We start from the raw sequence: 24,860 nt of genomic DNA, 5'->3' as shown, positions 1-24,860 counted from the left end.
ATATGTATTTCTTGGAAAAGAGGAATATTACCATGTTGCTAACATAACTACATTTTTCTCCCCTTTTTAGGTATCTCCTGATGTCATCAAAATCCCCAAGTGGTTGCCTCTGTCAGAAATGCACCCTGTAGATTATTATTCTTCTTATACAAAAAACTGCACTGGGAAGTTTACAGACAAAGAAATTAAGAACATTAGAGCTTTTTATTATGCGATGTGTGCTGAGACAGATGCCATGCTTGGTAGGTGGCATAATTTATAAGCAATTAAATGAAGAAAAAGTGTAATATTTTTCCAACAAACTGTGATCATGCTGGTTGGGATTTGCTTGAACATTTCAGATATTTCTTAGTACAGTTGCTTAGATACTTTAGACTTAGAACTGCAGGCATCTTGACACATATAAAAATTGGATAACATTCATTAATAATAGAATAAAAAGCTCTTTCTCAGGTTCATAAATGCTCAGATTTGCTCATACACAAAGGTCACAGAAGGCTATCATCTGCTTGAAACGGAACTTTCTACCAGCCTTAAACAAGAGTCAGTATTCAACTGAACACAGGTGTGCACAGGATGGGTAATTGTAAGGCACCTCAGACTCTTAAGAGAGAGTAAAGCTTACTCATTGAGTCTTGTGAGGAGTGGAGACAAGACTTGTAAAGGAGCAGCTAGTTGTCCAGTTGAAGGGTCATGAGAGTCTTAATTTCATGGAACACTGGGTCTCACTCTGACTAAACCTCAGAATCTGTGGAGCTTTTAATAATATAAAACCTTAGAACCGAGTTTCAGGCTCTACCAAACAGGAATGACTATATGTCTCTGGATCATGCCTCATATAATTTCCTTAATTACAACGAAGAGGAAATTCACACACTAAGGCTGGTCAGAGGGACTGGTCTGAGGGATTTTGGTGTCCAGTTATTCCCTATCCAAAAATACGCTAAATCACACTTGTAGACTATCTTTACTTCCTCCAGCCATTCTTCCAAGGTAGGATTCCCATACCCCTCAGCCAACCTCTTGAGCCTGAACTGGCAACTGCTTAAATCCACGCAGGGGTGTCCAACCTTTTGGCTTACCTGAGCTGCACTGGGTCAAGAAGCTTCATCTTGGGCCATGTGTAAAATCTATAATGTACTTAAGTAACAGAACTTATTTTTATTATAAGCTTAAGAGGAAAAGTAGCAGGGAAAAGGAGTTGTGGTCACACTTACGACTTCCTACTGTGCAGAACTTGTGGGTGAGTGATGATATCAGTCTTTGTATACAGTGCTGACAGCCAGACTTGTCATTATTTTCACATTCAAGGCCCAAGGGCCAGATGCCCACCCTGTCCCCATAAAATTTCCTGACAGAAACAGAAAGCAAGCAGCATGATTCTCCATAAAGAAGCTTTGAGCAAGGATTCCTGTGGGTGTTACATTTTCTCCTTCCTCTTAATCTGTCAGCTGAGGAGCAAAGCACATCAAGCTCTGGATAATGTTCAGATGTTAAGAAGCGTCCTTACAAACTTTTAAAAGTAGACTTGTTAATGAACTTAATGTGATAAGCTATGAACTAAAAATTAATTAAGAGCTTTGTCTTGATCTCATTGTAGGTAAAATTATTTTGGCGCTTCGCCAGCTAGATCTTCTTCGGAAAACTATTGTCATATACACTTCGGACCATGGTGAGCTGGCCATGGAACACCGGCAGTTTTATAAAATGAGTATGTATGAAGCCAGCGCTCATGTTCCACTTCTGGTCATGGGACCAGGTATTAAGGCCAACCTACAAGTGCCAAGTGTGGTTTCCCTTGTGGATATTTACCCTACTATGCTTGGTAAGTAAAGTGAGTCTGTATTTATTTGTAATAATGCTGGGAAATGAACAGGCAAAGTAATCTATAGTCCCACTGACTTGCTTTAACCCTGAGCAACTCATTTAACTGAATCACATTTATACTCTGAGAAAGGAAGATACTATTCCTAAGGTTTCTGTGGCCGTCACTCACTTTTAGTCATTTACCCTTCAGATTTGCAATCAGGATATGACTGTCAGTTAAGACATTCAAGCCCTTAACTTTATGAATGATTTGTAGATCTTGACTCTCTATCACCACCTGCCTAAAATCTAAACATTTTCTTTCCAAATTCTTCGACCCACTGTGAAACTTTTAATTTTGTACAATGTTAGACAAGTCCCTTAATCTAATACTATGAATATACTTCTCCTCAGACTCCTTAGGTAGTTTTATACTATTCGCTTTACTAGCTTCTTAATGTCTATAAGGATAGCTATCAATCCAGAATAACAACATGCAGATTGGGAGTAGTCAGCTTTTTTGTTGAAGATATCAGAATAGCAGTATCATCAGACTGAAAGGAAATTATGCAGAACTGTTTCTGTCTAATTTAGAGTTGTTTGAATTCATTAGATTTAAATACTGTAATGCTTCAGTTCTAAGGCATCAACAATTGGAAAAATTATCATCAATTTGTACATTTCAGTGAATTAAAAAAACACATTTCTCTAATTTCAAGTATTTTAAAATGTGATACATGAATCTTAAAATCAAAGAAAGAAAAGTTCTTATCTTTTTCATTCTAATACAAAGTCCCTTTAACTAAACTTCTTTAGAGTTAATTTAAATCAGTGACCTTTCCTGTTCTCTTTCATTTCACAGCACATGTTTTATATTTGAGGATCTTTCTAGTTCTTGGAATTTTTATTCTCTTCAGTTGCATAGTCATCAGTCGCTGGTTTCCCTTTATCCCAAAGCAGTTCTCACACTTAGCCACCTTCTTGCTCCATCCGTTCAGCAATCCCTGTTACTTTCCATGCTTTTGTTTAAGAAACATATACATAATTATGTATATTTCCGTGTTTCTCCTATTATCATCTAGTATTGCCATTTCTTTAGAGTTCCTGCCCCTAATTTTTATTCATATAGAACTCTCATTCCCAAAAATATCCTTTTCGGGTCATCGCATTTGCTTGACTTTTCAACTTTGTCCTACTTTCTTAAGGTACAGTGAACAGAACTGCAAAAGGTATTGTAAAAGATTGTAGAGAGCTGGGGTGACTTGGTGGTAGTGGTGGTGGTACATGTTCGTTACACAGAAAATGGCTTTAATTTGCAGATGATTTGGGCAGATGATATATTGCACATGCATATAACATACTTTGATCATTTCCACACCAGAATTACCCCCTTATTCCTTCCTTCCTCCCCTGTGGGATAACTCTTTCTCAGGGTTTCCCTCAGTATACATTATCTCTTAGCGATAGCTCGGATTTTCTTTGTCTTTCTAACGGGTAAGAAGTGCATTATCTTTTAGAAACTGTCTGTAGTGAATCTTATTCTCTTCCTAGACCATTTGTCACCTTATATGTTATTTGACTAATATATATGGTGTCAATCATTGTTACTTAAGCATTGTGTTACATTTGCCACGATGCACATTTTGTCCTCTACGGTCTTGAGATGCCATTATCATTATTCGCCATTTTGTACATCATAACGTTCAGGGTCTTCCACAAATTTGCAGATATAATGTACTTCTTAGATAAAGACATTAGATATGGTATTTAGGTAGGTAAATAAATGTATTTTATAATATGTTTATCTGACAGATTATATAGGAAATAATAATACTGGTTGAAGTAGGGAAAGTTTCTTTTACCCACTTAGAGGGGTACCTGCCTAAAACTCACTCCCTGGTTTATATGACATGATAAGAAGAATTTCTTTAATTAAGATAAAACACTCCCAGAAATGCCTTTGCATTCAACCCCTGCTCCTTTAGCAGTGGTGTAGGAGTTGTCTATAATGGGTGGAGGGGTTGTTTTATTTTTTGGATTTTTTTTGCAATTCATCAGTTTCAGTTTTCTGAAACTCAAAGTGTTACGCATATCCTTATTTATCTTTATCTTGCATAAGATTATTGGTACAGTAATAGACTTCTTCTGAGTCACATTCCTTGCAAGAACATATTTTCTTAATAACATTTAGATCATATGTCGATTAGACCTGCTTATAAAGTAAAAAATAAATGTCTTTCCAATTCTAATATGGAAACTAGTCTGTTATCTTCAAGGCTTGGCACAGTTGTGATGGGTTTCATAATAATACTGTTGTTATTGTCAGAAGGGGAAAGCTGTATTTATATGATTGGGGGTGGCAGGGAGAGGAGCTGGAAAAGATACTGTGCCTCAGTCTTTATGTAAAACACGGAACCAAGCTACTAACTAGATGTTCCCGAGAGATGAAGTAGAAACGAAACCTTGTGTTGAAGCCAGGAGACAACACTGTTAATAGCATCACTTATTTAAAATTAACCTTCCCACAAATAACAAAGAATAAATAAGTAAATAGCAAAGGCTCAGTATCTATGAAGCTCGTAGAAATCTGTAAGACAGAGAACTTCCCTGCTAACAACTTGAACCAAAGACTTGTAGCAAGCAGTCCACAACAGAAGATATGCAATTGGTCAAGATATTGATTCTTAAAGTTCATACTCAGCAGTCAATAAAACTGTTCTGTTAAAACCAGAACATCCCATTTTTATTTCACATGTAGAGTTTACAGAGATTAAGAAGAGTTAGAAAATCCTCCACTGGAAATAGCCTTCTCAGATGCAGATGCTGGGGACATAAACTGGCACAAATCGAGCAGCAAATGTAGAGTCTGTTCACCATTTTTTATTGGGAATATTTAAAACATGAGACATTGAGAGCAGAAAAGAGGGCTGGACACAACTGCAGGCCCCTTATGGGTGGTCCTCACTGTGCAGCCATGACTAATGGTGATTTTTAAACAGAAGAAAAGGCAGTTTGCATTCCAGAATTTGTCCGTTTTTAAAAATACAATCTCTTTTTATGTCAGACATTTCTCATATTTACATTCTATGTGCCTATATTCAATAGTAAAAAAATAAATGATTTTACCTTAGAAGCCAAGATTCCTCCAGGTACGTTTTATAAAATACTAGTCTTCCAGGGCGTAGTGGCACATGCCTGTAATCCCAGCACTCGGGAGGCTGAGGCAGGAGGATTGTTGCAAATTTGAGACCAGCATGAGCTACAAAGTGAGCTCAAGGCCAGCTTGAACTGCATAGCAAGACCCTGTCTCAAAAAGACAGTATCAGTCAATCAATCAATCAATAAATAAAAAGAAAATAATGGTCTCTTTAAAGATGATACTAAAGAATGAAAAGGCTTTATTGACAAATAACTGGGATATATGGTATATACTGTGTACCACTTTTGAAGATTTATAATACACATCAGCAATAATTTTACATCTGTAATAAATGTACCTAGTTTACTGTTTAACCCTTGTTTTGCAGACATAACAATTACTAAACCTCTTTCTCACATAAGGTCTTGTTAATATCCCATCTAACAAACTGCGAGAAACAACTGCAAGTACCTAATCATTCAGAAAATAAAAGACTGATGATAGTAACTGATATTTAGTGAGGGCTTTTATATGCCAGGCACTGTTCTTAGAAGTTTATATAGTTATCTTAGTTAAACCTAAAATGAATCTGTGAAATACAGAACTATTATGATCCCTCTTGACAAACAAAGCACTGAGGTTTGGAGAAGTCAGTGACATGCACCAGGTCACACGGCTAACAGGGTAAGCATCTTAACCCAAACAGACTATTTCTACAAAATCTGCATAAAATCTCTTTTTTCATTATACACTTTTCATACTGTTATTCTGTCTGTCTGTATTTGTTTGGTGTGGTCTGGTCTTTGAGAGGGGCTCTTCCTGTGTAGTTCATTCTGGCGCTGAGCTCACTATATAGCCCAAGGTAGCCTTAAACTCATGGTGATCCTCTTGCCTCAGCCTCCAGACAGCTGGGATTATTACATGCATGCATCATCATCCATAGCCCCTCTATGTGTCTGTATTTGATAGGTAAAAACTAAATTATTTTCCCTAAATCAGTATGATCCAGGATTGTCCGGGTATGTTTAAGAAATGCTGGTACCTTTAAAATGATCCCTGTGATCTTTAATGATAGGGAATATATAAGTATCATTTAGAAATGTTAACTAATGAATGAATACATTGTTTAAGAAAATTTTGTTGTTTTTGTTATGAAGACATCGCTGGAATTCCTCTGCCTCAGCACCTGAGTGGATACTCTTTGTTGCCGTTATCATCAGAAGAGGTTAAGAATAAACATAAATTTACAAACTTCCATCCACCCTGGATTCTGAGTGAATACCACGGATGCAATGTGAATGCTTCCACCTATATGCTTCGGACCAACCAGTGGAAATACATAGCCTATTCTGACGGTGTTTCAGTATTGCCGCAACTGTTTGGTAAATTTTAAGTACAATATGCCTAATAAGCTGACCTACATAGCATTGCTCAAGAGATTTGATAATGACTGTTAAATAAGGAAATAGCTGGAGCTTCTCATTCTGGCATGGGCTCCAAAAGGTTGCCGGGTGAGGAGCAGCCTCCTTGCAAATCAGCATGTGAATATCAGAGAAAATGCCTAAGGCTCTGGATCTAGGTCTCATGACTGAGTTGAGCATTTTCCCAGATCAGTAATCTTTTATTAGTCATTACTGTGTTTCCTAATGAGCAGTCAGCACCTTCTCATCATACCTAGGTTTCATCTGTTCTGAAAGATTAACACCTTTTATGGAGCCTGACATTCTACATTAATTATTTAATGTTCACTACAACCCTGCAAGACAGTGTACCACTCTCGTGTTACAGAAAAAAAGCGTCAGGGAAGTTCAGACAACTGTGAGATCTTGCAGCTGTGTGACAGACCTGAGACTTCAATATAGGACCAACTCCAAAATCCATGCTCCCTTCACTCTGTGAAAATGCCTGCTCGCTTCATTGGTCTATGAATTAGTTTTTAAACAGAAGTTTTGGATTTAGTGTTTATCCTTTGTCTTCATTGTAGACATAAAATATGTTCTAGGGCCATTATCAATGTTTACTTCACCTTCCTATTTACAAATGTTTTCTTTGTAGTTACAAACGTCAATATTATTAACTCCAAATAATTCCTTAAGCAGCCAAACTGACTAACTTCCTTACCTCTCACAGCAAGGGGTTCTTAGCTTCAAAAAGAAGTCCTTCAATTATCATCCTGATGAGTAATAAGCATCTCTTGTTTGTTCATTGACCGTTGTTAAATTTATGGAAGCCCATTTTGGGGGATGAGATCCTGCAATTGGCCCAACAAAACTGATCAAACCAAAATGGAATCACTCTTGCTAACTGCCCAGTACTCAAACTGTTCATAAAAGAACAGGAGATTCACAGTATCAGTCAGAAGGGGACAGGGCAGTCCCCTCTGCTTTAACCATTACAAAGAAAGTAACTTTGAACCCCCCCAATCTGCTCTTTGTTCCTGTTTCTACATTCTTCGCCTTTTCTCAGTTTGTAAACCCTGCCCCCCAGCTCATCAGAATACCTTCTCTCATTCATTACACATGGTGCCCAATTCATAAATCAAATCTTTCCGCTAAATTTGAGATTTTTTTTCACAGTGTATTCTGCATAAAACAGAAGTGACAGAGCATCAGTGGAGGAGCCAGCCTTTCCTGTCTTCTCTGGGGTTTTATTCACAGACTTCCCTTTCCTAAAGAGATGCCATTTAAAGTCACCTAGCAAAGTTATACATGTTCTTAGGGGTCTCCTAGCTAAAGGCACCCAAGTGGGCCCAATGTCCAGTGTTTTTTCCCCATCTGAAGTTAACTGTCCTTTTTGATAGGCTGTTTTCCAGTTAGACTGGCATCCTAATTATATCCTCTGTCTGTCCATACATATGTAAAAAGAATGTGTATGGATATGTGTTTATCATCATTTTCTCACTGGTGGTGACTGAGCAGTTTGTATTTCCATGGCCATTTGCTCAAGTGGACAGCATGGATGAATGTAACTTTCAGGATTCCAAGCATAAACGCTAATATATGAAGAAAATTAGGACTAAGTGAAGATGCTGGAACATGATTTGTTTTATAGGGAATTCTTGCAGCTGGAAAGTATAGGGCTGTTGAGACGGGACAATACTTTCTTATTTTTTTCCCTCTGTATGTCAAAGGAGGCAAGGCAGCAGAAGTGGGGTGATGTAGTTCCAAGTCAGCTTATTAATGATAAAGGTTGACTGTTTCTGGCATCTAAGAGTGGATAAAAAAAATAAAGTGAGGTAAAAGGATAATGGTAGCAAAGAAGATAATCCAAGCATTCCTTACAGGAATATTAAGCTTTTCATATATTATTTTACTATATACATCATACTTAATGATAGGAATAGAGTCTAAAAATGTATCATTCATCTAGATCATCATTATGCCAACATTATCGAGTGTCCTTGCACACATTAAAATGGCTGTGATGTCACTAGGCTGTGATACACAGTAATCTTATGGGACCATCATAGTAGAGGCCAGTGATGGCGAACCTTTTAGAGCTTTCAATGATATGGCTGCATACACGTGCCATAGGTTTGCTACCACTGGTATAGGCAGCCTATTGTTAACTGGAACACTGTGTGACTACTGACCGTACACTATTATACTGCACTAAGCGGAAGTGAAAATAAAAATAAATTCTAATATATTATCTATCATAAAGGTATTCTTAAAAGTATTTAGCAGGTGACTACTGTGACAGCTTCTCGTTTTGTTTTTCAGATGTTTCCTCAGATCCAGATGAACTAACAAATGTTGCTACAAAATTTCCAGAAATTACTCATTCCTTAGATCAGAAGCTTCGTTCCATTATAAACTACCCTAAAGTTTCTGCTGCTGTCCACCAATACAATAAAGAGCAGTTTGTCCTATGGAAACAAAGTCTGGGCCAAAATTACTCAAATGTTATAGCAAACCTCAGGTGGCATCAGGACTGGCTAAAGGACCCGAGGAAGTACGAAAGTGCGATCAACCGGTGGCTTAAAGCCCACAGGACTCCAAAAACAGTTTGAAGAAAATAAGAAAATAATGCTCCAGAGCTACATAGAAATATGTTAATGTTGGGGCTGGGGATTTAGCTCAGCGGCAAAAGCACCTGCCTGCCAAGCGCAAGGTCTTGAGTTTGGTTCCCGGTACCGGAGAAAAACCAAAAAAAAACAAACAAAAAAAAAAAAATGTTAATGTTAATATGTATTTTAAATTGAAGTTTGGGTACTGACTTTTAGTTACTTTTAAAGAATTACTGTATCATAAAATAAAATACCAATGATTATAGAATTACATATTTTTTTAAATGCTAAGACTTCATTCTTACCAGCTTCTAAATTAAATGAAAGTATAAGAAGGATGGAAACAAACACTATAATATAAAAGTTATGTTTCTCTAAATAATATAAATTATAAAATATTTTTATTATTTTTATAGCTATGTATTTGATGGTGTTTGATAGTTATGTGTACTTGATGAGACCATTTGAAAGTATTTGGTGGGAGTTTTAAGAGTATTAAAGGTGACCTACCGGGCCCAACCCCTACCAAATGGCTTAGAACATCTAGGATGAAGACTGTGTGCTACTTGCTACTGTTGCTTTCCTTGTTAAGGCCTGACAGCCGGAATTTATTCCTGTTTGTTGTTTTATCAATTACTGTTCATACTATTTTAAGTGCATCTTTCTTTCATTATATCTTCTGATTGTTTATATGTACATCTATAGCTCTATATATTGTTGTGTACGAAGACACCTCATTGTTTATAATAGCCTTTCAATTGATACTTTCTATTTTCCAAATAAAGGACTCATCTGCAAGTAGTGATTTTATATAACTTTTTCGTACTGTCTTTGAAATTCTTCCTTATAAGACAGTCCATCTCCTTTACTTTTTATTCTTCAGTGAATTTATATAAGCTTGTGTTTGTGATCATTTACAGATTTCTGAACAATAAATTCATATATACATATATAATCACAAATGTATTGACTATATACATATAGATGAAGTGAAACTCATAGGAGAAAGATATCAGTATTAGATTAAGGTTAAAGTTAGTGTCTCCTAATTAAAGCTAAAAACATAACATAGCTCCTGTGTGGTGTAAATGCTACATGTAGGGGGAAAACAGTAATAACAGAAACGTGGCTCTGAAAACAGTATTCATGGTTAAGAATTTCCCAAACATCTGAATGTTTTGAGCATATTAAGTAGGGTCTTAAGTAGGTACAATTGCATTTTCAGGACAGTACCTAATTCAAAATGGTATTGAACAACCACCGAAAGAAGAGAAAAACTTGCAAAGCAAAGACAGTTCCCTAATTTCAGATCTTGAAAGGAACTGATGCTACTTAGACGCTGCTTTGAGAACGTCTGAGCTTCACTTTCCATTACCTCCCCTGCTACCACCCTGTTCCAATCGAATCCAGTGGTTAGAACTCTAACCTCCTAGGAGGTCTCCTCCTATGTCCTTGGCTTTCTTCAATCTATTCTCAACACAGCAGCCAGAAAGATACTGTTTAAGTATATGAGCTTGCACCACTGGAGACAAACACCCAGCTGGTTTCCCATCTTACTTGTTCTGTAAAAGCCACGGTCATCGCGATGGCCCACAGAGCGCTAAATAATCAAAGGCTGTCTTGGACCACACTGCCTCTGTACACACACCTGTGTTCACTGCCCCTGCCACAGGGCCTCCCTGCCCTCTCAGGGGCACACCGGGCATGCACCACCTCGGTACATTTGTACTTGTTAACTCTTGCTGCCTGGAATCCAGCCCTTCCCATGGATCTCCCAATGACTCATTTAATTAGCACCTTTGGGTAACTGTTCAAATGTCACCTTTTCACAAGTGTTTCCATGTTTTATTTTCTTCAGTGTAATTTATTACCATCCAAGTTAGCTTTTTTTTTATTTTAAAAAATAAAATAAGGAAAACATTAAACAGACATCCATTTACAAACTAGCATAAGAACAATACAAACAAGACAGTTACAAAGTTGTAGGAAATTAACAGTGGTTGTTGTATGACTGATATCTTCAAAGTGGTTTCTCATGAAAACAAATAGAGACATACAAGATTGATCAAACAAGTAACCATTAACTGTTCCTTTCTGTAGAGCAATAGAAAACAGTAGTACAACTATGTTAGCTAGCCGGTATATACCTACTTACATAATTTCCCCTTCTTTCCCTTCTCTTTTCCCACACCCCATTTGCCCTTTACTTTTGAGCATTTTCCTTATGTTTCACAATGTTTTTCATAGCTCCTAGTTTTTATTCACTCTTTCAGGATTTGTACTAGTGAGACAATATGATGTTTACACACGCAGGTCTGATTTACTTCACTTATGAGTATGGTCTCCAGTTGTGACCATTTAGCTATAAAAGCCTCGAGTTTACCTTTCTTTATAGCTGAGTAATATTTCATTATATAAAAGTACCACAATTTTTTTATCCAATCCTCAGTGGACGGACATTTGGGTTGCTTCCACAGTTTGGCAATTACAAATTGCGCTGCTATGAACATAGGTTCACATATATCACTGTGATATGATGTTTTCAGAGCTTCTGGGAAAATACCCAGAAGGGGAATAGCTGGGTTGAATGGAACCTCTAGACCTAGTTTGCTGAGGAATCTCCAAACTGATTTCCACAGTGGTTTCACCAGTCTGCATTCCCACCAGCAGTGGAGAAGAGTTCCTATTTCTCCACAGTCTCGCCAGCATTTATTATTGGTTGATTTCTTAATGATAGCCATTCTTACTGGGGTAAGATGAAATCTCAGTGTTGTTTTAATTTGCATTTTTCAAATGACTAATGTTGAATATTTTCTCATGTATTTATTTGTCATTTGTATTTCTTTATCTGAGAAGTGTGTATAAATCTCAGCTGCCCATTTTCGGATTGGGTCTTTGAATTTTTTTTTGGGGGGGGGGCTAATGTTTTTTAATTCTTTATATGTTCTAGATAGAAGTCCTTTGTCCGAGGGACAGTCAGCTAAAATTTTTTCCCAGTTTGTGGGTTTTCTTTTTACTGTGCTGGTGATTGCTTTAGATGTACAGAAACTTTTCAGTAGGATGAGATCCCAGTTGTTGATTCTTTGAAGTATTTCACAGGCAGTTTGAAATTGAAATATTTAGGAATCAATCTAACAAAAGAAGTAAAAGATTTATTCAATGAAAACTACAGTAGTCTGAAAAATAAGATCGAAGAGAATTTCAATAAATGGAAAAATATTCCTTCCTCATGGATAGGAAGAACCAACATTGTGAAAATGGCCATACTACCAAAATTGTTGTACAGATTCAATGCAATTCCCATTAAACTACCATTAGCATACCTCACAGATCTACAGAAAACATTCCTTAAATTCATCTGGAACCAGAAGAGACCCAAAATAGCAAAAGTAATCCTGGGCAACAAGGATAAGTCAGGTGGAATTACAATCCCTGACCTGAAATTATACTACAAAGCTACTGTAATAAAATCAACATGGTACTGGCTAAAAAACAGACCAGAAGATCAATGGAATAGACTGGAGGACACAGACACAACCACAAACACACTCAGCCACCTAATCTTTGATAAAGCGGCCAAACAAACTCACTGGAAGAACAGTAGCCTCTTTAATAAATGGTGCTGGAAAAACTGGCTTGCCACCTGCCAAATACTGAAAATAGTCTATCACCACACACCAAACTCAAGTCAAAATGGATCAGAGATCTCAATATTAAAACAGACTAAATCTATTGGAAGAGAAACTAGGTAAAAACCTTGAAGACATAGGGATAGGCAAAGAGTTCATGAACAAAACCATCTAACTTAGTTTTAATATTTCTACTGTCTCTCACCCTACCCCAACCCAGTGAAGAAAAGTTTCATGCATGCATGCTGTTATATCCTTGGTGTCCCCTAAACTAACTCCAGCCCCTGACACACAATGGAAGCTTGGTAAATACTGTACTTGAATTAATGTACAGAGAACTATAACAGTTCAAACAATACACTGGTTTATACCAACACACTAAGGCCACAGGATGACAGGAGGTAAAGGGGAGTTCCTTTCTCAATAAAGCAAAGCCTTCTAAATCAGTACATTGTAGTAAAATCCTGCATGAACAAGCCAGCAGGAGAATTCTATTCCCCTACATCTTTTCTATGAAAAAGGCAAGAGACTAAATATGTTAAGTTTTGTGAGCCATATGGCCTTTTTTCACAACTACTCAATTCTGCAGTTACAGCATGAAAGCAACAAACAACAGTAAACTAATGAGAGTGAGTGTGCTCTAATAAAACTCTGCCTATGAAAGGAGAGGATCTGAATTATAGACCATAGTTTGTTAATACTGCTCTAAAGCAATAGTTCATGGCTTTGCTTCAAGTTGGAAGCATCACAAGATGTTTAGAAATATTAATTGTAAATATTAATTTATAAATATTAATACCTACCCCAAGTATCGGGATGTGTAAAAGCTTCTGACATATAGCAAAATTTGGGAACCCCTGGTCGGGAATCTTGCTATTGAAACTGTGATCCTAAAACAAGAAGCATTCACTCCTCCATTCATCTAGAAACCTTACCTGTTTTTATTCATCTAGGGGGGAAAATATTGTGTGTTCTTCCTAATTAATCCCAGAAGATACGAATGAAAACTGTAAGAACTGATAAAACTTATTAAATCACTACATATACAAAAATCAGTACTTATCTGTAAGGACAAAACCAAATGAAATGGAAAATAGGGCATGTGTTCTAATCATATACATACTATACAATATTTTACTATAAAATATTTTAAATTTTATAGAGTGTGACAAACCTAGATTTTTAAAACTGGGTATACTGAAATATATAAACAAGATATGAGCATTATGTAACAGACTAGAAAAAGTACGAATGAGTAGAAAGGAGACAAGAAAATTGTAATTTCAAAATTGTATTTTTAAAAAAACCCTGCAGCTTCCAGAACACAAAAATTACTCAAGGTTATAATGCCTCTTTCCCTTCCAGGAAACTCACTCCAAAAAATAAGCAATCCTAAGGGTCTAAAGATACAAGAAGCCTACACACTGGGCTCCGGGCCCATGTGTTCACCTGTCAATTGCTCTTCCACCCACAGACCTCATCCTCAGGGAAACACGGCAGCACATCTCAACCTCAGGTACTTCACAGAGAGTAGGACTACATACCCTACACCACCCACCTTGAACACACCCCAAGAGCTCATCAATATACCCAGCTGCAGGCCATAACATATCTCACTCTTTGAGCAGCTTCACTCCTCTCTTAATGTGTATTTTTTTTTTTCTGCTAAATATTTTCTGGGCCTCCTACTGACACACCGTGAAAATTATTTTCCAATACATACTGTCATTAAAAAAGAAGAAAACCCACTATCCCATTAAGCCAGAAGTCTGCAGGGACTTTAGCTTGCCGTTTCTAAATTCCTCACACCTGGCCTTTTATTTGTCAGTCTCTATGCAACTCCCTTCCTTCTTGTGCTAACACTAAATGAGAGTACTGGCTAGTCCAAGATTTACGGGCTATACTGAAGCTGTAATGCTATTACAACCTGTACTGCCTAACACATATACTATTTTAACCCAAAACACCAAGTGCAACTACATGATTTACTGTTCTGAATCTTAAAGATGCCTGCTTCTGGATCCCATTGCACCCTGACTCATAATATCTGTTTACTGTTGAATGGCCTGCTCCTGATACTATGATTTGAACAGTACTGCCTCAGGGGTTCAGAGACAGCATGCACTTATACTTGAAAATGCTTTAGCAAAGGATTTAAGGCCTCTAACTTTAAAAAATGGAGCCCTACTCCAATATATATGTGATCTTTTTATTTGTACCCCTATAAAACTGGACTCTGATAAGAATACTATTACAGTTTTAAATATCCTAAGGGCTTTAGAATATAGGGTGTGCCTACAAACGACTCAGATATGTCAACAAAAAGTTAAACACTTAGGATATATTCTAATCCCAGGGGAAGAAACTCTCACTCTTGAAAGAAAGGAGGCTCTCTTAAAACTAGGGTCAACCCAACTAAAAGGCAAATCAAGGCCTTCCTAGGAATGGCTAAATTTTGCAAAATCAGGTTTTCCAGTTTTGTACTACAAAACCACACAAGGGCCTGACTGTAAGCCCTTAGTTTAGACTGCAAAACAAGATGGTTTTTACTGGTTCACAGACTTGTTACTATCTGTTCTGACTTTGGAAACTCCACCCTATTCCGGTGCAAAGTGTTCATAAGGTGAGAGGGCCAGGGATTTAGCTCAGTGGCACAGCGCCTGCCTGGAAAGCATGAGGTCCTGAGTTCGATTCCTGGTACCCCCCAAAAAATCTAACAAAGTGTTGTTAAGGTGAAAGGACACCAAGGGGCAACTGGAATATGGCATCTACATACCAGGATCTCAGGGTCTCCCAAACACTAAACCTGGCAACTTTACTTCCCACCCCAGGAGAACACAACATGGCTCCCTTCAGTGTGGAAAGTGTAGGGCAAGGTTACTCTAGGAAGCCTGATCTCAAGGACCAACCCTTAGTGAATCCTGATGCAGAATGGTTCACTGACAAGAGCAACTATTCCATAAATTCTGGAATATGAAGGTCAGCCTACACAATTGCTAGTCTCCAAGAGGTGACTGGGGCAAAACCACTTCTTCAAACACCTCACAAAAATCTGAAATTATTGCCCTTACCCAGGTTTACAAATGGAAAGAAACCAAGCAAGTCAACATCTATACTGACTCCAAATGTTCTTTCTTAGTTCTTCACGTTCACGCTGCCATATAGAGAAAGGGAAGACTCTTATCAGAAAAAAATATCCCCAATTAAGCCTGGGCCTCAGATTCTTTCCTTCCTAGAAGCAGTGTGGTTATCCGCCCAGTTAGTAGTAATACCCTGCAGAGGACATCCCATAATCTGGGGAAATGCCTCGCCAGATCACAATGCCAAACAAGCAGCACTGCAGTATATCTCAGAGACGGCTGATACCCCTGCCCCCCAAAAAAAGAAATGGACAAGATAACAGGTATATAAATCAGCAAAAGACAGCTAGGGGATTAAAGGCAAAACTCATAAAGGTTTATTATTCCATGCCAATCGATGGAAATTTATTAAAGGAACCCATCACTCATGCAAGTTAGGGGGAAAGGTACTGACTACTTCAGTTAACCATACTTTGGGGTCAGGGGGAAGGCTTAAATCTGCTCTTAGAGAAAGCACAAAAGCTTCTCCTCTCTGCCTCCACAACAATCTAAGAGGAAAAGCTAAGCCTCTACCTTTACCCAACCCAGTACAAAGGCCAGGTACCTTTCCTGGAGAAAACTGGTGGCCAGATTTCACCCAAATGCTTAAGAGCCAGAAATATAAATACCTCTTAGTTTTGCTGGCTCCTTCTCTGTGTGGCTAGAAGCACATTAGCCACACTCAAAAGGCCCAAGAAGTCACTAAAGCCCTGTTACATGAAATTATTCCCAGATTACTTCAGAGTAATAACTGGCTACCCTTTGTGTCCAAGATGACACAGAAAGTCTCACAAGCCTTGGGAATAACCTATTACCCTCATACCTCTGGGCACCCTGGAGAAAGGTTAAGAGGGTTAGTTTACATATTAAAACTTAGTGAGAAAATTATGCCAAGAAATTTCAAGTTTTGGCTACAACTACTACCTATGCATCAGAACTGGCCGGCCCTACAGCTTCTCTTTAACTAAGCCCATAGGCCATGCTATATAGGAGGCCATTTCTGACCTCAGACCCAATACCTGATGAAAACATGGGAAATGGTAAAATAGATAATTAATCTAAGTCAAGTACAAGAGGTGTTATTAGAATATGGTAATTGAGTCCAGATTCTTCAAGTCAAACCCCTAGAATTCAACCTGGTGATTTATGGGTTAAAGTTTGAAAAAAAAAGTTACTTCAGATGAGCTCTTTTCTAAATGGGAGGGCCCCTTAGAAAAGGGTTCTAAGCGCCCTTCCAGCTGTCAAGGTACAAGGACATACCTTGTGGGTTCACTTATCAAGAATTAAACCTGCTCCTTTTGAGACTTTACAGGATTAAGAAATTAAGAAGACAGAGACCTACGATTAATAGTCTTTTGAGCCTTTGGAGGATTTGGAAATACTATCCAAACAAGCAAACAAAATACCAAGATGGTTAATTCAAGATAAACTAGATAAGTTTATTCTGGTTCCTGTTTACCATTAAATTATCACTCCTCATGATTATACTATGTATGTTCAAATCAAAATCCATCTATTTATTTGTCTCTTAACTCTTACACATTCTCCCATAAACACTTTTTTTGGACTGGGCCCCACAATACTCAAATACATTAATAAAGATACATGCTGATTTGTAAAATGTTATCCAGTCCCAGCACATCTGTGTTACCATGGTGAGCACGCCCTCCTTAAGAAAATGGCTGGATAACGCTCCAAAATGTTACAGAACAACAAGAAAATGCAGCTCAGTTCTGAGGCTTGCTAGTGGATCTAATATTTCTCAATAGCCTATAAATGAAAATTTTCATCAAAAAGGCCACAGGAAAATTTTTTCTCTTGCTGAAGCTACTATTGAGATGTGGCAATATACAAGGTCTGATCTATCTGAGGCACCTAACACTTCTATAGTGAAAGAGGATAACCACAGACTCATGGATAGATATTTTGAGGTTTTAGATGAACATATCTGGCTGGGGTCGTGGGGCCACTCAACCAGCTACCACCCTTTCCTGGGAACAAAAACTCACACTTATGATAAATGGAGTACCTAATGCCACCAGAGTTGAGGCTCAGGCCCCCAGGGTCAGCATGAGAGTGAGGCTGGAGTGAGAGGGGACAGCACCACCACCTTGCCACAAGCAACAGCACGCTACTTCTGGGTGAAGAAGCACCACCCCCCAGTTGTGCCCAGCCATACAGGACCTGCTGAAAGTTAGGGATGGAGCAAGAACCCCGAGAAAAGCACTGTAGGCCCACACTAAACAAAAGTCAGCAGCAGTCTGCAGGAATCTGAGCCTGTAGGATAACAATGGGAACTACAGTAACAACAAAACCCAAACCTAGCTCAACTACTGACTGTATTTACTCAACTACCCACCCAAGTGAGCTGACATTAAAGAAGAATGCTCATTTTCAGCAGTAAATCTACTTACATCAGTTTTTATTTTTTTACATATAATGTATGTGATCTGGTCAAACTTGGCCAAAAAGAAAATTTTTTTCAGAGGATAAAGCAGTAAAGAGAACTGGAATGACAGATATCCCAAAACTTGAAACAACAGGAAAATAACTTTATGGACTATGTGTAGTGGATTGATAACTGGTGGTCAACTTGTAACCCCCAGCTGAACTGAGTGAGTGGTGCTGGGTGTGGGAGGCCCACCTGAGGACTGCTGTCAGCAGCATAAGAGGCAGACCTGGACAAGAAGAAGAAGGCTATTGGGAGCTGAAAGAGGCAGTGGGGAGCTGACTTTTCTGATGAACTTGGCTGTTTTCATCCTCCGAGGAGCTCGGGACCTCATTGGCACTGAGAATGGCTTCAGTTCACTTTGGAGAGCTCTGGTCCTCACTTTGAGCATCGCTTCCTGGTTCTGGAGAGGAAGATGGTGCACTGCCGGCCTCTAGGAAAAGCTTGCTGTGTTGGCTTCCCTGATGGGAACTCGGCCATCCTGATCATCAGAGGAGCTCAGGACCTCACTGTTGCCAATAATGGCTGTGGTGCCTTTTGGGGGAGCTCTGGTTCTGAGCATCACTTCCTGGCTCCAGTGCAGATCCCTCAGCCTGCTAGCACAGGTCCTTCATCCTGCTGGCACAGACTTAGTAGATTCCACCGCTGACCTTTGGGCCTTCCCAGCAGATTCATGAAACAGGCCTGCATGAGACGTTGTCATGGGCTCTGGGCCTCCAGCTGGATTCGTGGGAGGCATTGTTATGAGCTCTGGGTATTCAGCTCAACTCATGTAGGACATTATTGTGGGATCCAGGCCCTCAGCTGGATTCCCTGGTCTTAGTGTGTGGTCAGATGCCCTGCACTCTTTTGTATACTGTTCTTTGGGTGACTATTATAAATAATCATATGAAGTATGTGTCCTGTATTCTATTGTTCCCCTTGCAAAATAAGCCCCAAACCAACACACTATGGTTGTCATATTAAAAGAGCTAATGGAAAATGCACACAGCATGCACAGAGAATTTCAGCAGAAAAACAAAGTAAAAAGAGAAATGAAAAATACATTATTATGGATGAGGAATTCCTTCACCTGCCTTATCAGACAGCAATAGTGAACTTGAATATAGAAGCATGGAAATTTTTCAAAATAAAATTTTGAATTTCAATGGCTAATAAGCAGGACAGAGGAGAAAAATAAAAAGAGAAAAAGCATAGAAAAGTGGAGTGAAGCAGCCAAGAACTATATGAAATGGAACTATATGAAACTATATGAACTATATGAAACATATATGAACTATATGAAACTACATGAAATGGAACTATATGAAACTGTATGAAATGGAACTATATGAAACTATATGAAATGACATAACATATGTACAATTCAACTCACAGAAGGAGAACAGAGAGAGAAATGTCAGAATAAATGTTTAAAAATATTATTGCTGAGAATTTTCCAAAGTTAATGAAAGACAAATCACCAAAGTAAATATTAGAGAAGCCCAAGAAGGATATACAAAGAGGAGGACACCTAAGGACATCCTAATCAAATTAGTGGAAAACGCAGATCAAGAGAAAACCCTGAAGGCAACCACAGCAAACAGGAAACCATTCCATACAAATGAACAAAAGCAGAACTGTATCATTAGAAAGATGAGCAAAACTTACCAAGAACTGTCTAAATCAGAAAACAATGGTGTAACATCTTTAAAGTACTGAAAGAAAAACTGTCATCTTAGAATGTTATGTACCAGCAAAATTTCTTTCAAAAATGAAGACATAATAAAAACTTTCATAAAAGCAAAGAAAAAAATCTAAAGACTGTTTTCAACAGACCTGAAGTATAAGAAATTTAAAAGAATATTCTTCAAGCAGAAGCTGTACAATCCCAATTGGGAATCTGAATCTATATGAAGAGAGAAACTCACTGCTCGTGGGAATGTAAAATGGAAGTCTCTGTGGAAAATGATTTGGCAATTCCTCAAAAAGTCAAATTGAATTACCACATTCCTCTCCTAGGTATACGTACTCTAGAGAACAGAAAACAGTGCTCATGGGTTTGTACACAAATCTTCCTAACAGTATATTTACAATATCCAGAAAATAAGCACAACCAAATATCCATTAACTTATGAATGGATAAACAAAATATGGTACATCCATCCAATAAGTATATTGTATGGAATGCTACAACACAGATGAAGCTTAGAAACAAAAACCATATACTATGTGATTACATTTACATGAAACCTCCAGGATACGCAAGCCCATAGAAAGATTAGTGGTTTTCAGGGATTGGGAGAAAGGAGGAATGCATGCAGGGTACCTCTTGGGATGATGAAAACATTTTGGGACCAGATGCTTACACAAACATGTGAATATGCTAAGAAGCGCTGAATTGTATATTTTCAAATGATTTATGGCTTTTTAATCATATCTCAATTTTTATAGAGAAGAAATAAAAACTTTAACATCTTTGAGTGACAAAAAATAACAATGATGTGTTCACGTTGTGGAGACTACAGGGGAAAAGACACATATATTTCTTGTCTCCTTTGTCAAGGACAGCTTAGCACCACGTGTTAAAATTGTTACAAAGCACCACGCTTTGTAAAAATGCCTGTCGTTTGTCCTAGAAATTCTAATTCTAAGATGTCATCGTAAGGGAAGAATTGAATGCATGTGCAAAGATGTATATAAAGAGAAATACCTCCCAGAATTATTCATAAAGTAAAGAGCTTAAAATCTTTGTCCAAAATATGCAGTTAGGGCCAGTGTGGTGGCACACGCCTGTAATCCCAGCACTCAGGAGGCTGAGGCAGGAGGAACATTGTGAGTTCGAGACCAGCCTGGGCTGTAAAGTGAGCTCAAGGCCAGCCTGAACTGCATAGTGGGACCCTGTCTCAAAGAAGGGGTGGGGAGGGTATTTAAATAACTGCAATCTATTTAACATTAAAAATGTATTATTACCTATTAGATATATAAATGCATATATATTTTTCTACTTATTAACATGAAAAATCTATCCAAACAATGTTATATGCAATAAAAGTAGGGTACAAAATATCTATACTAGTATGATCTATTTTTGTAAATAAACAGATCTATCATTATCCAAAGGACATATATTAACAATGGTTACCTAGGCAGATGTTAGGTGAGTTTTTGCTGTTATTGTGACTATCTAGTGACTTATTTTTCTGCAATTACTATGTACTACCTAGAGAATAACTACTGATGAAGACAGTGGAGTGGTGAGCACCAAAGAAAGAGCCTCTCCAAGATGTGGTGTTCAGATGCTGGAATATAGCAACATGAGGAAGAGAAAGAGGAGGCAAGTGGGTCCCTGGAACAGGAAGGATCTGAAGCAAGAACTGAAGCCCATGGGGAGAGTAAAGAGAAAGACTTCAGTGAAGAAGGAGGTGGCAGGCAGTGCTTTCTTCTTAGCCAGAATTCACTGTATGGGAGAGGTGGCTCAAACCTGCAGATGCATGGTGACTCCTGGTGATCTCAGAAGTCTCCATAGAGAAACACACCAGTGGGACAGAGTAGTGGGCACAACAGACCGCAGCAGCTGGTGAGTTATTTGGCTTCAGACGGCGCCCAGGAGAGGGCAACTGGCTGGCAGCCATCTTGGAGAGGGGCCAACTGAGCACAGAACTGGTAATAAGTGCAGGCTGGCTCCACCTAGCAGCTCCCAGTGTCAGGGTGAGGCTGCTGAGTTCAAGTTATCAGGAGGTCAGGGAGCCCAGTCCAAGCCAGCAGGAGCTACAGAGATTGTTACAAGCTGAACACATCAGGTTCCAGCCAGAGCCAGCCTGAACTTCAGTGGAACTGAGGGTGCTGGCTTGTGGGATTATCCACTGCTCTGTCATAAAGCTATGGCTTGCTGGGCTTACTCAGCTCAGATCTGGACTCTGTCTGCCCACATTGTCTACCAGTGACAACAGAGATTCACCTTGAAGTGAACATCTTGTTTTTGTATTGTTTTTCTCGATCATTTGGTCTTGTTTTTATATGAGTATGTTATCACTATGTCTATCTAAAATGTACCAATAAAATAAAAAATAACTATTGATTAAGCTTGACATCTCTTTTATTGAGACAAACTGGAATCATGCATCCCTGAAATGATAAACTAGAATCATACTATTACTTATGCATACTATAATCCCAGCTACTCAGGAAGCTGATGCAGGAGGATTGCAGTTTTTTGGTCAGCCTGAGCAACTTAGTGAGGCCCTGTCTCAAAATTAAAAAAAGAAGTGTGGGGAATGTAACTCCATGGTGCACCACTTGCCTAACATGCTCCAGGTCCAGCATCAGAGAGACTGAAGAGAAGAGAGAGGAGAGAAGGAAAGGCAAAGGACAGGGAGAGAAAAAGGGGCAAAGAGGGAGAGAGAGAGAAGGAAGAACGGAAAAAGAAAAAAAGAGAAAAGCGCCATGAGGACAAACAGCCTTTTATGTTATCAGCTTTCTAGCTCTATTTGGCTTACAGGATTCTGTACATGTATTATTTGGATAAGAACTAGTTTTAAAACCACTGCCTTATTGGGTTTTACTAAAATGAAGTTCTGTGAAATGCAATTTCACCAGTGGAGTCTTATTTTGTAAGATACAAGAGCATTTCAGCAACTCTGAGACGTTATAGAATTATCTTGAACTGACATTTGCTGAACTGACATTTGGGAGGAGAAGCATTGAACGGTGGTATTGCTCAGAGGGGTCACAAGCTGGGATGATGTGTTATGCAGAAAAGGGTGTGGACAAACTACTGTGAGAAGTGTGAAATTCAAGCCAGGGTTTCAGATCTTCCAGGGTTATCACTCTTCCTCTTGTTTAAACGTACCATCCAAAGTATCCTCATCTATATATTTCCATGAGCTTCCCTGGGCTTCTCTGATATTGGCATTATATAAAGGAATTTTTAAATTTTATGTAATGGTTCTGTAGTCCAAGCAGGAATTCTGCTCCAAGCTATCTGAAATGCATTAGATTCATTAATTTATCAACAACACATACTCACTGACATCTATCACGTATTGGACCCAGAGTGAGACACTGGAGATATGACAAAAATGACAAGAGTCTGGCTGAAGGACACTTAGCAAATGACATTCGCACAACAGCTGTCAGGACTGTCCTCGGTACCCCCCAGTCCCCATCCCACGCACCTTCAAGTCCCAGATGTTTCTTTAGCACCACAGTGTGACCCCCAGTAGATGCCCACACCTTCCTGGTCCCCACACCCGGAAGCCCAAGAAATTCTTCCTCACCACGATTAAGGTTTGGGGTGCACAAAAGACAAGTTGATGCTTAGGACAAGAAAACTAAAATGTGTTTGCGAAGTACGGCTTCGATAAAAGAGACAGCATTTAATCCCAACCATTTCCTGTGACTTGCATTTCTTTTTTAAAAATTGGCCGCCTTATCATTTTCTTAGTCACCTTTTCTAAAGGCTTATCGGAGGCGTAGTCCCCCCTAGCAACCTCCCATCTGCTGGAAAACAAAATCAGAGAGCTATGGTGACACATCCCTCACTGGATGAAAACACAGGGGGGAAGCGAGCATGCACCACAATTTGCATAAAACCTATCAATGCCCTCTTCAGACTAATGAAATGAATTTTATATCTCCGAGAGGGGAGCGCAGCTGCCACCCGCTGCTTGGAGTAATGAGAAGTACTTGGAACTATGTGCAAACCACTGCCACTCCTAATTGCCAGGCAACACCATTGCCTTTATTTCTCTATTAAAATACTCTCACTGCTGGGCAAAGGAAGCCATCCTTGTCAAAGACTCATCTAATGGCTTTTCACCGCTCAATACAGGCTTCTCGTGTTCTAGTGCAGGCCCCTGGCATTTCAAATCGTCGTTTATTTTTCAACCTGTTTTCATCAAAACCAGTGTCTTTGCTACCTTTTGTTTTCTTGCTGGCTATCACGAAACCATAAGGGGGACACAATTCCAGGAGCTCTCTCTTCCTCGTTGGTCCCCGATTAGGATTAGCCTTTACAACAGCGAGGCAAGCGACCTTTCGCTAGGCCGTGGAAGCAGCGAACGGAACCCACCAGGCTGGAGAGCAGCGTGGGGCGCTGCGGCAGAGATGAGGAGGGGACCTGCTGGGATTGGGGGCCAGAAGCGGAGAAGGTGGGGAATAGGAATCACGCGCGTTCCTCAAGCGCACAACCCACATTTGAGTGACAAATGACGACGACAACCTACGAAAACATCCAGGCGCAGACCCACCCGAGCCCATCTCGCCGGCCGTGCGTGCGTTTTTCCAACTAACTTTGGGAACTCCAGACCCAGCGCCGCCCCGCGCGCCGCGCCGCCCTCGGCGGGCTCCCCTCCCTCCCGGCCGAGGATGGAGGATCCCTTCGGCCCTGCAACCCTGCCGCCCGCGCCCGGCTTGCAGACCTGGAGTCTCAACCTTACTTTGGGACAGGGAGCCTCCGTCCCGGGGTCGCCGCCGCCGTCCCCCGGGCCACCCGGCCCCCGGCTCCGCCTGGTCTTCCTGGGGGTCATCCTGGTGGCGGCGGTGGCTGGCAACGCCACCGTGCTGTGTCGCCTGTGCGGCGGCGGCGGCGGCCCCGGGGCGGGTCCCAAGCGTCGCAAGATGGACTTCCTGCTCGTGCAGCTGGCCGTGGCCGACCTGTACGCGTGCGGGGGCACCGCGCTGTCGCAGCTGGCGTGGGCCCTGCTGGGCGACCCGCGCCCGGCGGCGG

General features: G+C 39.6%; 2 protein-coding genes across 2 annotated transcripts in view; both read left to right on the top strand.

Moving 5' to 3' along the window:
* The window catches only part of Arsk (arylsulfatase family, member K), a 29,558-nt gene extending 20,479 nt beyond the window's left edge, over nt 1-9,079 (top strand). Inside the window, exons 5-8 of the mRNA XM_005382245.2 lie at nt 71-242; nt 1,601-1,825; nt 6,103-6,327; nt 8,668-9,079. Of these exons, the coding sequence (XP_005382302.1) occupies nt 71-242; nt 1,601-1,825; nt 6,103-6,327; nt 8,668-8,957 (912 nt within the window). The 3' untranslated portion in view covers nt 8,958-9,079. The remainder of the gene's footprint in view (nt 1-70; nt 243-1,600; nt 1,826-6,102; nt 6,328-8,667) is intronic.
* Nucleotides 9,080-23,234: 14,155 nt separating this feature from the next.
* The window catches only part of Gpr150 (G protein-coupled receptor 150), a 3,076-nt gene continuing 1,450 nt past the window's right edge, over nt 23,235-24,860 (top strand). The window contains exon 1 of the mRNA XM_005382348.2: nt 23,235-24,856. Coding sequence (XP_005382405.1) covers nt 24,500-24,856 — 357 coding nt within the window. The 5' untranslated portion in view covers nt 23,235-24,499. The remainder of the gene's footprint in view (nt 24,857-24,860) is intronic.

The sequence above is a fragment of the Chinchilla lanigera genome, unplaced genomic scaffold (genome assembly GCF_000276665.1).
Source record: "Chinchilla lanigera isolate Chin_1 unplaced genomic scaffold, ChiLan1.0 scaffold00017, whole genome shotgun sequence".
Taxonomy (NCBI): Eukaryota; Metazoa; Chordata; class Mammalia; order Rodentia; family Chinchillidae; genus Chinchilla; species Chinchilla lanigera.
Note: the sequence above shows the minus strand (reverse complement) of the source record. Positions and strands in the feature narration are given on the sequence as shown.